At 35.0% G+C, this 15,215-nt stretch overlaps 2 protein-coding genes across 6 annotated transcripts in view; both read left to right on the top strand.

Moving 5' to 3' along the window:
* The window catches only part of LOC113517735 (zwei Ig domain protein zig-8-like), a 627,640-nt gene that overhangs the window by 469,943 nt on the left and 142,482 nt on the right, over positions 1-15,215 (top strand). The gene's annotated exons all lie outside the window — the stretch shown is intronic.
* On the top strand, positions 1,664-5,817 carry LOC128200226 (uncharacterized). Its single transcript, XM_052892933.1, has 2 exons — positions 1,664-3,200; positions 3,689-5,817. The coding sequence occupies exon 2, from the start codon at positions 3,694-3,696 to the stop codon at positions 5,563-5,565; it is 1,872 nt and encodes a 623-aa protein (XP_052748893.1). The 5' UTR covers positions 1,664-3,200; positions 3,689-3,693; the 3' UTR covers positions 5,566-5,817.

Here is a 15,215-nt window from a genome sequence, read left to right as displayed (position 1 = left end):
TTACAGCCATATATGTGTCTATTCACAAATAATTCAAGAAACGTAATTTTCCAAATCGGCTCGAATCTGTATTTTTAATTGCGCTGCTAATTGTTCGACATGTGGTTTTTCGTGGTAGAGAGAGAACTTACAATTTGTGGAACGCCAAATTAGTGTTTGTATAGATTAGTTTGCAGTTAGTTACTTATTTATTTCATGTTTATTACTCAGTTTCGACGTTTCACTGAGTTTGCTAGCATGGAGAAACTGTATTAATTCTTAATGCACATTTAAATTTTAATTTCATGTTAATTCCATTATAGCTGCGTAAACGGTCATTGAAAATTAATAAAAAGAGATTTTATTTTATTTTATAAAATGAAAATAAATACGCTTACAATTCTAATGAGGAGTGTTGCCGTAATAATAAACGTAGAACTCACCACGCCCAGAGGGAGACTGTACAAAAGACGTTTGCTTGGGTACCTCTGTCCCATTCGTATTTCAAGCGTGAAGCAACGTGAAAAACAAAAACAAAACAAACAAACAAAAAACAATCAGTAATGTAATGCTCCTGATAATAAACGGTTACCGTCAGGTAAAGCCGCAGGATACAGGTACTAACTTAACTTTACGAATACAACATCACGCTATCATCTATTTCGTATTAAAAGTATCTTCCTAGTAAGAATATAAAATATTTTCAAAACAAACATGTTTCCGCGATGGAAGGTTGCCGTACGAGCATTGTTTGTGAGAAGTTCCGCTGCGCATCAGGCAAACATATTTGTTGTCTTACGCAGAGTGGCGAGATAGCTCCACAAACAACCAGCTTTCGCCATCTAGTTGCCACGATATTTAGATAATAAAGTATATTCACTTCATGTGTAGACACAAATACAACAAGTCGTTGAACTTGGTATTATAATTGCCAAAGCTGGGATCACGCGAATCCCTCGTTACTAATTCACTACACAAATCCGAGTTAGGGAAACATGGGCTGCGCTGAACACTGGATATCATATTAATGACATATAAATATGATTGATAGTCTTCTTTTGCCTACAGTCACTCTGGTTATCCATCCGAGCTTAGGAGCTTAGCATATGTAAATAGACAATTGGAGGAACTTTAAACAAAGTTGCCAGCAGAGGATTACTAGGCTTTATTGCTTCTGAGTAATTCGTAGGTTATTTTAGGTTTATAATATACATAACTCGCCTACCTCCACCGAAAGGGCCAAGTTTAACATACTCGTAACCCACAAAGGGAATGTATAAATAACATAGTATAACGAACTCTCTTCTCACACTGTATAAATAGTTTGATAAACATGTAGAAAATGAAAAAGCTCTCTTTGGATCCGGAATATTTTAAGGTATGTTGTTTCCTACATACAGACATAAGGTATATGCATGTACATCATCAGTATTTCAACTACCCACAGTCTGTTATACATTTATTTATTTTATTTATTTATTCATTAGTACAAATATGTGTACATGGTGGACTTAATGCTAAAAGCATTCTCTCCCAGTCAACCATAGGGAAGTGTCAGAATACTCGAATGCGGTACTACTAATTATTGATATACATACATACTAAAATTACATATATAAACGAATAAATATATATGAAAACAAATATACTTACATATATATGATATATACTTACAGATGGGCAAAGCACCGGGTTTAAACCCGGTGCTTTGGTAAAAACCCAATAAACACCCATAAACTCCCATAATCACCCAAAAAAATAGGTTTTTACGTATTTTTTTGAAAATATGTAAGTAATACCAATAAATTATTTTTATAAATTGTATTGATCAATTCTACAATATTAAATAAAACGTTAACTAATAATATTTCAGGAAATTTTAAAAATCTATATATAATAAAATGAAAGTAATTAATTTTCAGTGTTTTCATGTTGCAGTTGATCAACATGTTGGCCTTTTGCTTCCCGTAGATACTTTAAAATTTCTTCATAACACCTCGTTCGCACACATGGCCGTATATATTTAAATTCTTGAGCCACTAACAGTCCGAAATACTCATTTCTTTTATCCTCTTCTCCATAAATTAAGCATTTAGAACAGTTTGTTTCTTCTTTCAGTAAATTTTCTTTTACTTTATCCTCGTTTTTTTCTTTGTTGCGACGACGCTGGGTAAATCATCTGGACACTGGGTCTCACTATCGCCAAATATATTTGGAGATCGGCTTCGGCTACGGCTTGGCAGACATTTTTTTCTTTCTACAATTTTAAATTAAATTTATTAGAATAAATGCTTCGAACACACGCGATCTAAGTACCTTTTGTGTTTATTATACCTTACCTACCTAGGTATAAAAAGAGTACTTACGTAGATTTTCTTTTATTAACTGTTTTATACGAAGATCTTGATCTCTCAAATTAGCATCCATTTTACTTCCAGTGATTATCAACTAAATTAATAATCCACAAAGTATTAAATAACGTTTTTATGAAATATTTAGCACAAAAACAATACCCTTTAAATATCGATCGTCAGTAACTGTGGCTGACTTACCTATATTCTAGCAAGCAGGACTGCCAGATGTGAAGGGGAAATCCCCAATAAATTGTTGCATGTGACTGATGATGTGAGCATGTTCGTTTCATAATAAAAATGTTGCCAGGTAACCAAAAAGTCGTATGTTTTTGTGCGAATTACGATCATAATCTTTACGATCGTACATTAAAAAATAGACAAATAATAGTATGAGTACGATTTAAATCGTATATCTGTCAACCCTGCTAGCAAGACAGCGACAAAATCACGTTGCATAACAATGTAGCCCAAGCTTATATCTTATGAAATATACGGAAGAGATACGGACTTAGAAAAAACAGAAATGTTGTTCTTTGTGGAAGTCATTGATGAAATTCTATGTATTTTAGCCCGCAAACTTTCTTCAAACAAAAACAGCGCCATCTAGTATCGAGTTCTGTAATTATCTCTTTGTTTATGGATTTGAAGTAAGACCGCCACGCATGCAATACATTATGACTGGGGATTCCCCTATTCGTCGACGCTGAATATGAGGCGACGACAATCACTGTCAAACGTGTTCACTATTACTCTGACTCTGGTAACGTGACTTCCTGGTAACGTGTTAGGTAGGAAAAGCAGTAAAAAAGTGCATATTAAGGGAGCAGATTTGAAATAATATTTATACTTAACAAGAAATAATTAAAGGTAAGTGGATTTTTGAATGATACAATTATATCATGATCACTTAACAATTTTAACTTAAAATTAGATGTATTATTACAAGCTTTTATTTAGCTTGCGTTATGTAAATAAAAGTATGTAGGTATGTTCGTATGTTGATGCAATTATCCTCAATCCTCAACCGACTGGGATAAAATTTTCCATACACGTTTATTTTGGATGATAGTGCATAGTTAGCTGAGAGTCGTCATTGGATAATAATGGTGGATAGCCTAAGATGTGTACTAGATATTTATTTTTAACATAATATGCGTAAGTACCTAATCGAATTAAAGAAGTTGCTGAGAAAAATACAGAACAATACGATAATAATTTTACAAAGGTTTTTTGTATTTATTTTATTATTTTTTTAATAAATTTATTGTAAATAACAAGAAATAATCATTGTAAAAAAATAGGCACTCTATTGTTGAATTTTCGTCAGACCAACTAATCATCGTTCATTTTTTTAGGTTCAATGGGGAGACCTAAAGATTTACGCATATGGGAGCACTACCGTACTTTACCAAACAAGTCTGTTTCTTGCAAGCTTTGTAATAAGGTCTACAAATTCAGTAATGCTGCCAAAATGCTTCAACATCTTATCACTTGTCCAAAATCTCCAGAAACATTAAAAGACTCTATGAAACTTATAAAAGATAGCTCGTCCAAAACCAAAATGTCTGGACTGTCAGAGATAGAGACAAATGATTCTTTTATAAGCCCCTCGTCGTCTGCTAACACTACAATAAATGCTGAGTTTCAAGACACCGATGATCATATAAAAACAGAATTAGCGAGAGCTATATTTGTAACAGGGACGCCATTATCGATGGTGCAACATCCTTTATGGATACAATTTTTCGAAAAATTGCAACCAAAATTTAAAATACCTTCACGTAAAGCTTTAGCGACAAAATACTTAGATAAAATATATAGAGAAATGCGTTTTGAGTTAAATGAGGAACTAAATGCTTGTAGTTACTTACACCTTCAGTGCGATGGCTGGTCTAATTTAAGAAATGAAGGAATAATAAACTTTCTTATATCAAAACCTCAACCTGCATACGTTAAAAGTTTGAATACAGAAAGTAATCCTCACACTAGTGAATACCTTAGCCAAGAAGTTGAAAAAGTAATGAAAGTGTATGGAGCAAATAAGTTTCTTGTACTTATTGGCGATAACGCTAGAAATATACAAAAGGCATTCGAATTAACAAAACTCAAATATCCACATGTTGTTCCTCTCGGTTGCTGTGCACATATCCTTAACTTGTTGTGCCAAGATATTGTAAAGATACAAGAAGTAACTGTGTTTATTATGCAAGCCATAAATATAATAAAAACTGTTAAAAGGAGTCAACGATTAAGTTCCTTGTTGATAAAATCAAGGCAGGGTGAAGATTCTACACAAACACTAAAATTGCCTTGTGCTACAAGATGGGGAAGTCATGTTACTTCGTTAAAAAGTTTGAAAGCAAATAAGATAGCTTTGCAAATATTAACAGTTAGAGAAGATGTGGTAATTTCAAGAGATATTAAAGATTTAATTCTAAGTGATGATTTCTGGACGAAGACAGGGGAATGTATAAGTATTTTGGAACCAGTCACTGAAAGCATATTTTACTTAGAGAGCGACCAGAATCGTTTGCATCGCACATACATTACATTTAGAGATGTACAAGCTAAGATACGTTTTGCATTAAATGAGATTTCGACATTGAGCGAAGAAAGCAAACAGCAGATTCTAACATCAGTATCTTCAAGATGCAATATGGCAATGAGGCCAATACATTTTGCAGCATATATTCTAGACCCCAGGACTCTAGGAGTCGAACTTACTCAAGAGGAAGAACTTAAGGGTATGGAGTTTATCTACAATTTAAGCCAACACTTAAGTTTGTCAAATGTAATGGCAGATTTGGCGTGTTATAAAGCTAAAGAAAACTTTTGGGCCAGAGGATTTGTATGGAGCTCATTAGATAGCATTGAGCCCCTAATATGGTGGAAAGGTATTTGTGGTTCCACTGAGTTAAGCAAAGTAGCGATTCGTATTCTATCAGCTCCCTGTACTTCGGCAGCCATTGAGCGTTCCTTTAGTATCCAAGGCTACATACATAATAACAAAAGAAATCGACTTACAACTGAAAGAACTGAAAAAATTTCATTCATTTGTTATAACTGGAATCTTAAACATAAAGCTGAATGCGAGGACATTCAGTTTAATGAAGAAAATACCTTAGAAGCTTTCATTGAGCAAGTAAATGAACATAACAGTTTAGACGAAATAGAGCCTATCGAACCTATACAATTCATCGCTTGTAATAACTCTGAATCTGACAGTGATTGACTGTAGTTTTACATTTTACTTTCATCTCTTTCTTAATAAACTCAAAATCAAATTAAAAGTTTTTTATTCTGTAGGCTGCATAATAATATTGTCTATGTCCAGTATAGTGGACGTCTTGCGGCTGAGATGACGATGATGAAGTACAAAATCATAAACACCCAAAAATTTGGGTGTTTATGGGGTTTAAACCCAATAAACCCAAAACACCCGGTTTTTACCCACCAGACTTTAAACCCACCCAGGTGGATTGCCCATCTCTATATATACTATATTATACACGAAATTGAGAATAATATAAAGCACTTACATCTGCTTTAAGAGCGATCCTGAGTCACCCGCATCCATTAGCTGCTTCCAATAAATCTGGAGTCATCCCTCTGTCTAGCTAATCAATCTGTAAAAATTTTTCTTAAAAATATCGCTATTTATGAACTGTATTTCTTCATCAGCTGTCGGTATTTCAAGCATATACATATATCACATATACAGTTCAATTTAATAAACAACACTTTCCTTGCAAATATCAAACTATGATGGAAATCTGGCCATGAAATAACACACACTGTAAGCCAACTTAGTGTAACATGTTTAAAACGTAGCTGTGGTATAGAGCTGAACTCTATGTGACCATATTACGTATGCAACGTCTACGTCGGCTGTACGTGCCTGGTGAGAGCTCGCCCTTACAGCCCTCGCGGTATTAGTATGCCAGGGGCGTGCTACTTTCACTTTTTCTCTGAAATGTCTCACTAAAGCTTCTATGGAAACGCATTAGCACTCATCCAAGGGGGAAATCTTCGTATAGTTCGCGTAGTGCCACTCAAGAGGGCGAAATTGTGTTGATTGCCACTGAATGGTTGAATACCGCGGAGTCCATTTGCGAGTGCTGTCAGGAACAGATCATCCTAGTTGATACGCTCGTCGCACACACGAGATACTTTGGCCACTGTTTTTGTTGTACTACTGTATACTTACTATCATTATACGTGCGCAAAATCGTGAAGTATTTTACTTACTGCCTGTAATCTTGGATAATCTTCGAATATATTCAACCTAAATTATATATGTCGACGATTTTCCACGTCCAGGACTTTTACCAGAGGGAGACTTTGTACAAAAGTCGATTGCTTGGGTACTGTCTGTCTCATTCGTGTTTCAACCGTGAAGCAGTTGTGTTTGCATAGCTGTGTTTCGGTTTGAAGGGTGGGATATGGCGTACATTTACTGGGTACAGAGGAATAACACCTGAGTCTTCAGAAATAGCAACGCATGGGTGGTATCATGGGCGAAACAGTATACTCTGTTACGTCCATGGTACTGCTCATGTCTATAGACGACGGTTACCACTTTCCATCAGGTGGGCCGTCAGCTTGTTTGTCATTCTAAGTTGTATAAAAAAAAGTAAAATAATAGTTACTTTAATCGTGAATGTACCGACAAACGACGAGATATTTCCATTCCTGAGGACCTGAGGAAGTGGTAACCGTCGCCTATAGACATGAGCAATACCATGGACATAATAGAGTATACTGTCTCGCCCATGATACCCCCCATGCGTTGCCATTCCTGAGGACTCAGGTGTTATTCCTCTGTACCCTGTAAATTCACGCCATATCCCACCCTTCAAACCGAAACACAGCCATGCAAACACAACTGTTTCACGGTTGAAACACGAATGGGAGAGAGGTACCCAATCAATCGACTTTTGTACAAAGTCTTTACTATTATTTTCTTGTTAATAGATTGTATGTTAACATCTTTCTCTATCAATCTATCATTAATTGATACTTGATAGATACGACCAATAAATATCACCAGACTATATGTCTAGACTAGTCTATTGTCAGGTTAATGACTCGTTTGTTTATCTTTCTATTATATGGATTGAAATAGACTGATCATAATTAATGATTATAAATAGCTCCAAGTTGTCAACGATATCAATTTTGATGGACTTTCCTAAATTTATTATGTTTTATAGATATAATAAATGGAATTGGCTCAAGTGTGATTCTTCAAGCTTTGAAAATATCTGGGAAAAGTTTTTGGAAATGTAAACTAGTGATTCCTTTGCTAGCAACGTACAAGAAACTATTTTTATTAATTCCTGGTAAAACCTGGGCCAACTGACCTGATTTCGTCCACACTTATTATCGCTCTTGGTAGTCTATCAGCGTATACCGATAATGCAGGCGGGGTTACCATTCCATTCAATTATCACCAAAAAAGCTCATCGTGCAAAATACAGATAGGTACTACAAAACAAGATAAATCGAGTTCATTAGCATTTTTTTATAGAATGTTTTATCGAAGAAACTGTATATTTAGAACTAACAAAATGTTTCATCATGCCTCCTACCAAATTGTTTATAATTACTCCTCTCCAACCAAAGGTTGCCTGGAAGAGATCGCTCTTAGCGATAAGGTCGCCCATTGTTTTCTCATTGTGCTTATTTCTTGTAATTATTTATATTTATAATAAGTTTACTATTGTAATCTTTTGGAGGAAACAATAAAGAGTATCTATCTATCTATTTTTCCCAAAAACCGAAGAACTAGGTTTTATTTTCCGGAAGTTCATGTTACTGGTTAGTCTACATTATTATTGCTCATATGTTATTAAAAGGATATAAATACGGCGACAAAAATTGAGTCATTCGCAGTTTAGACCCCAAATGATTAACACAAGGCTCCGAACAGTGATCTATTCATTTACTTTTATATGCCTCATTTATAGCTAATACGTATCGCAAAATGTGCGTGAACGTAATAGCGGTTGGAGGTTGATAGCAAATATGGAAGGTTGTAGAACTTCTGGTAATAATAACAGTAGTCAATCTTCGAATGTTCGCAGTCGTACGAAAACTAATGATAGAGGAATTAAACAAAGTAATTTTAATCAACTAATCAGTAAATAGACATATGTCTGAAAGAAAAATGACAAAACGTATTGAGCCCTTTTTACGAGATCGATGTGTTGAACTCTCAAGGTAGCGTGGGAGCCTCAAAATTATTTATAATTTTTCCGCTAATGTTTCACAATATAATACAAGCAGTATTCGCTAAGAGAAAACAAACAACTTCCTCATAGAAACATGACGTGACTCGTAAAAGGAATTTAATGATTTCCATGCCGCTCTTCATAATATTTATTTAGGTATACGTTTACTACTATTTATAAGTGCGTATTCGGTTGTTACGCGACAGCAAACAAACCAGATTGTCAGCGTTCGTGCGCACTAATCCACAGAAAAATAGCTGACTTGCAATAACGTCTCAGCATTATGCCGGGAATTGCTCGCCACAATATTGTCTCGTTTCGCTTCACGTTCCTTTGTACATTTTTGTGCATTAGAGCAAAAACGGCATTCCCTCCAAAGATATGTATATAATCCATTGACAATGGATCATTGTTGCTTGTAATCCGAGCTCCTTAGATCTGGAGATCAGTCATTTGTTAGCGCCAAGTTATTATAAAACAAACAAATACAAGATGGTCCAAAAAAAACGTCATTTCATTTCTATTACTTTTATGTCTTATTACAGTCGTATCTAAGTATAAAAGATTATACTAGTGTACTATATATAATATAATTTACTATATATAATTTATAATAAAATTTTAACTAGACTATGTCTGTACATGGGAGATATTTAAGAAAAATTAATATGTACGGTCTTAATGAGACTTGTAAATAATAATAATAATAAACTCTACTAACAAATACAGGGTTGCACAATTACTTGTTTTTTGCCCTAGCTTACAAATTAGGCTAACCTATGCCTTGTAAACCAGTTCCTTCCAACACACAAGAACTAATACTTTGTATTTGTACATGCAGAACTAACAATATTAAGCTACAAACATAATAAACATGATGATAAATAAGGAAAAAAAAAGAAATTATTGTTTACCTAGAAGATGACAGTTAATTAAATTTTTAAATCTGTAACGTTCAGTGTGTGGGTGTGTGAGAAGGTGAACAGTGTGAGTGTGTGTATGTTTAAAGTGAGAGGAAGAGTGCTATTAATGTGTATACTATTTAGATAATATAAAATGGATAATAAAAGATGCCAAAACAATCATTCGTTCATATCAGCCTTTAACTGTCCACTGCTGAACATAAGCCTCTCATTGAGGGGTTTTGCTGTCAGTTGTCACGCTTGACAGGCGAATTGGTAATCGCAGTTAGGCTTTGGACATGTTTTAAAAGGACGCTTCTGCTTATCTTCCGTCCTCCCTTAATTGCTTCTAACGACACCCACGTAAAAGGTGGCCTATTCTATGCCGGGACCATACGGGAAGACGAAAATTTTTAGAAATTGTATTTGTCTGTCTGTATGTTTGTTTCAGCATCACCCAAACCTACTGCACCAAATAAGATGCGGTTTTGTCGGTTATGTTCCTAAAGGTCTAACTTAAAATGTAATGTATATTGATCCGCTACAGAACTGATCTACTTCATCGGTTTATTTACTTCCAAAACAACGCTTACAAAGCAGCGGGCAAAAATTTTGTGCTTTAATAAATTCGCTAAATAAATTACATAATGGCATCTAACCAACTTAAATCTTGCACAAATGGGTACTAAGACAATTGATAGAAATACTAAAATAATCATAACAATTAAAGATTCTTTATTCCTTTATTCTTTATTGTACATAAAACATAATCACAATTCATTATAAACATAATGTACAAAGGCGAGCTTATCTCTAATAAGAGATTTCTTCCAGCAAAATTAGATACTTAATTTTTGCTGAATTTAAATGAATAAAATTATTACCAATGATTTAAAAAAAAGTATAAAAAAATGCACTGTGAATTAAGTAGGGCGTAGAGATAGAACAATCGAAAAAAAATTAAAGGTGATAACAGTTGAAGACACGCTAGACGTATGAGTGAAATGCACGAATACCAAGTCGTAGCACCCACAAAAAAACTCTACAACCTTGTGAGAAAACCAGGTATTTTCGTTTAAAATCTAAATACTGGACCTATTTTGATAAAATTTCTATTGGATCAAACTATAAGTATATCCCTTCAACAAAGAGATAACAGAAGAATTTTCGAAATCGGTTTAATGAGGTAACAAACATTTAAAAAATACCACTGATTTAGGAATCTATTTCTTTTTTAAGTTTTTTTTTTTATACAACTTAGAATGGCAAACAAGCTGACGGTTCACCTGATGGAAAGTGGTAACCGTCGCCTATAGACATGAGCAGTACCATGAACATAACAGAGTATACTGTCTCGCCCATGATACCCCCCATGCGTTGCCATTCCTGAGGACTCAGGTGTTATTCCTCTGTACCCAATAAATTCACGCCATATCCCACCCTTCAAACCGAAACACAGCCATGCAAACACAACTGCTTTACAGTTGAAACACGAATGGGACAGAGGTACCCAACCAAACGACTTTTGTACAGTCTCCCTCTGGTGACAGTCTGGTAAGTCGGTTCAAAATACTTATACATATGTATGTTGTTGATAGTGGTCAGTAACAAAGCCGTGAAGCTTATGGTTTGATCCGTATGTAAAATATTATTCTATCTTGTACTGAATTAAATAATTTGTTTTTTTTTTAACATACACAGGTCACACATAGAAAACAAACAAAGACGCAAACAAACAGCTTTCTGTTTCTTAATACTGTTGCAAATAGACCGAGAACAATTCAAACTGAACTCGGCAAATCTTTTCAAACGATAATTAAATTTTACAACGACAGCGTTTTGTGGGAATACTTTCATTCACATAAAATCCAGACCAATATAACGTAAAATCATAAAAGTCAAATACAATTTTGTATTTGATATGAATGCTCCGGCGAGATATAATACGAACAAAATACGAATTGAATGCCAATGACCTTGGCTGTCGTTTAGAAAGCACGATTTATTGAAAAGTACATATAAATAATTCTTAGCCAGGAATATTATTTGACTTAGGTGTACATGTAACATTATTTTACTACATTATTTCACTAAAAATGCCTCTGAATACTCACTTAGTGGTATCAATCAAATGTCGTAAGAGGTGATTAAGGAAGGGCGAGATAAGGGCAGCAGCGTCTCTCTTAAAATATCTCTAAAGGCCTAACTGCGGTTGCTAACCCGCCTGCCCATCGTGGCAACTACTGACAAAAATCCCCTTATGAGAAAGGCTTATGTCCAGCAATGGATAGTTAACGGCTAAAATAATAATTTAAAAAATTACTCTTTTTTTTTTACAACACACTGGGCAATCGAGCATGCGGCTCACCTGATAGTAAGTGACTACCGCCGCCCATGATCACCCACAACACCAACGGCATTGCAGGTGTGCTGCCGCTCAAATATAGGTGTACTCAAATATATTTCTTTATTTAAAAATTACTTATAATTAACTAATACTTGTTACTTGTTTTAAACAAGTAATCCTACTATAGTATACATGAATTTATATACCGAGGTACATGAGCGAAGCTGCGGGATACAGCTAGTTAAATATGACTAAAAGTCAGTTCTAATCCGATTTTGATTGCGTTGTATAAACCCATATTGTAACATACACACTGAGAACCGTCCTCCACTGCATAATAGAAGTATATTAAGGTAAGTGTTCCATTCTTTGTTTCGTAGTGTAGGAGAACCCTTCCGAATGAGTTGGTACGCTTGCCGAGTTACCACTCTTTAAAATAAACTGCGGACCGTCCGTATTTCATGCTTTCCGCCTCAGTGCTTTGCGACGATAATCAATAACGTGGATGTAAAATCATATCTGGATAAAGCTATGAATTTCAAGTTGTTTTGCAATTTGAGTATTTTTAATTATTTTTAATTAAATTTTAATTTAATCTCAGTCCTCAGGAATAAGAATGCATAAGAATTCACACGAAAAGATTAAAAAAATTAACAGAAAAAAAACAAGCATTAAAAAAATACCACTGAATTAACAGCAGCAGTATTTCCGAACCGATACGACAACATAACCTTCAAGAAAAGAGCATATTCCTTTTTAAAAGGCCGGCAGCACACTTGCAATGCCGTAGGTGTTGTGGGTGACCATGGGCGGCGGTAGTCACTTACCATCAGGTGAGCCGCATGCTAGTTTGCCCCCAGTGTTGTAAAAAAAAAACCTACTTCTTTTTTAAGTCGGTTCGGTCGGTTATTTTCCACAGTTATTTACATTTACAATAATAATTTACAATCTAATTATACTATGAATACTATATTAATATTTTTGGAAAAATATCAGTACCACCATAATTAAAATTAATTAAAACCCCATTGCAGAGCATGGGTCTCACTGTAGGAGAATATTAAACCACTATCTCCTAATTAGACGACTATGAACTATAAGTATAGTGTTTAAAGACCCTAGTCGTCAGGCAGAGGAGATTGTTAGTAATGAAATGATGATCTAATAACTCCGTCAAGTCAACCTGCATGCTGTCCCTCCTTGATGTAGAGATAGCATGCAGGTTCACTTGTAGCCTATATACGTGTCACGTGCTCGTTGCCAACCCTGAAGGAACCTTAATATACCTTATTTAAGAACTCCATATATTACAATATAAATAACACATGAGCATCCTTAATAAGCCTCTTTGGTACAGTCACCCAATTACATAGAGAAGAAAGTAAAAAATTGTCATAGTTAAAAGTGTTGGTGGCCTCCATTTTGTCAATGTCGGGGCCGAAATAAGAGCTCGCCCGTCAACCACCCACCGCACCGCTAAGGTCACATTCACAGTGAACGGACAGCAACAAACTGTTCACAAAGAGAAATAGAAAAAAATCTGCTTCATATGACATACATAAAGTAAAGATTACAGTCGATTATTATTATTATTATTCAGAGTTTGTTCCTTTCAGTTTTGGTTGTAATGTTTTATGTATTAGTTGTTAAGCGTGTTGAGTCTCCCATCCGAGAAATAGGTATTGGCGACCCGCACGCATGCTAAAGGTAAAGGAGTTAAGGGGCCGCCTGAAAATCAGCGCTATATAGGTACATCTCGCTGAAGCTGTACATATATAGCAACAGCTCAGGCGGCTCCTATTACCAGCAACATTAATTGTTTTTTTTTTCTTTTTACTATTTTATTTTTTTATTTTCTTAATACTGGTAATAAAGGTTATCTATCTATCTATCTAAATTTAGGAAAATATTAAAAAAAAATACAAGAAAAGGGGAAAAACAAAGAGCAGTCTTAACGCTAAAGGAGATCTCTTCCAGGCAACTTTTGGATGGAGAGAAATAATCCATATATGTCACATCCTTCAATAGAATATGTAATCAAATGAATAATTGACCCGACCATAATGCAGTCTGTTGATGTCAAATAATAGTACAAATTCAAATCCAATTAACTGATTGAATGTTTCGATTTATTTCTACATAATTTTATGTACGTGTTTCTGTGATAATTTTAACAAAATTAGATTATCTTTTAAGTTGTATTGAAACAGACTATACCTTATTATTACCGCATGGATAAAAATAAAATGAAATGGAAATAATCTTTAATCACCATTAGTTTACCAGAGGGAGACTTTGCACAAAAGTCGATTGCTTGGGTACCTCTGTCCCATTCGTGTTTCAACCGTGAAGCAGTTGTGTTTGCATGGCTGTGTTTCGGTTTGAAGGGTGGGATGTGGCGTGAATTTACTGGGTACAGAGGAATAACACCTGAGTCCTCAGGAATGGCAACGGATGGGGGGTATCATGGGCAAAACAGTATACTCTGTTATGTCCATGGTACTGTTCATGTCTATAGGCGACGGTTACCACTTTCCATCAGGTGGGCCGTCACGTTGTTTGCCATTCTAAGTTGTATAAAAAAAATCAAATACAGCTGTTTTAAACTGTAATTTTTATGACTCTACTGCTGAGTAATTAACCGAGAATAGATAAGATGGATGAAAGAGATAAAGATAGAGAATGGAAAATAATAAATTGTAGTATTTTTTTTTTTTTCATAACCGAAGCAACTTACAAATTAATGTGACTTGCATTATTTTGTTTCGTAACTCAAAAAAATGTACATTTATTATTTATTTTAAAAATAATTTCACCTGTTTTTAAGTTCTCACAGTTATACTAACCGCGTTATTCCTCGCTCTGCGCTCGGTGTGACAGAGGCCTAACTATGCCAGCCATCGCGACTATAACCACGATCTCTTTGTCTCGTTTTTCATCACGCCGCCAACTAGAGGGCAGATTAAATACTTTGAGGCAGCGGCGCCCAAATATATCCGTGGCTGTTGGCGCGCCTTTGTTCCGCGATGCGTTATCAAGCCTGTTTAGAATTATTAATGCCGGCTGCGTAAAGCCCTTTTTTGTTATCCCGCGCACCGCTCTATGTTTGTAAAGAAATGTTTCCACTATTTACTTTTCTCTTAAGCACTTCAATTTTCTGTACTAGTACTGTTTACTTTGCGTTTAATTTTCTTCAGATCTTTGCTTTAGACTTGACTGTGTTATTTATTCAAGATCTTTGTAGGCTGGCAAAAGCTGCTTGGTATGCTGACGGGAAATGTTATTTCGCACGCGAATGATCACGGATTCGGATAACGTATCAAAACAATTATTTGTATTGTGTATAAGAAGTATTTGATTCTGAGCGTAACACGAGCTTAGCTTCTGACTGTAAAGCTCA

The sequence above is a fragment of the Galleria mellonella genome, unplaced genomic scaffold (assembly GCF_026898425.1).
Source record: "Galleria mellonella isolate WM207_F2 unplaced genomic scaffold, CSIRO_AGI_GalMel_v1 utg171, whole genome shotgun sequence".
Taxonomy (NCBI): Eukaryota; Metazoa; Arthropoda; class Insecta; order Lepidoptera; family Pyralidae; genus Galleria; species Galleria mellonella.
This window is presented reverse-complemented; position numbering and strand designations above follow the sequence as displayed.

Coding starts and splice junctions, on each gene's coding strand:
- LOC128200226 (XM_052892933.1), top strand. CDS start 3,694: ATGGGGAGACCTAAAGATTTACGCATATGGGAGCACTACCGTACTTTA.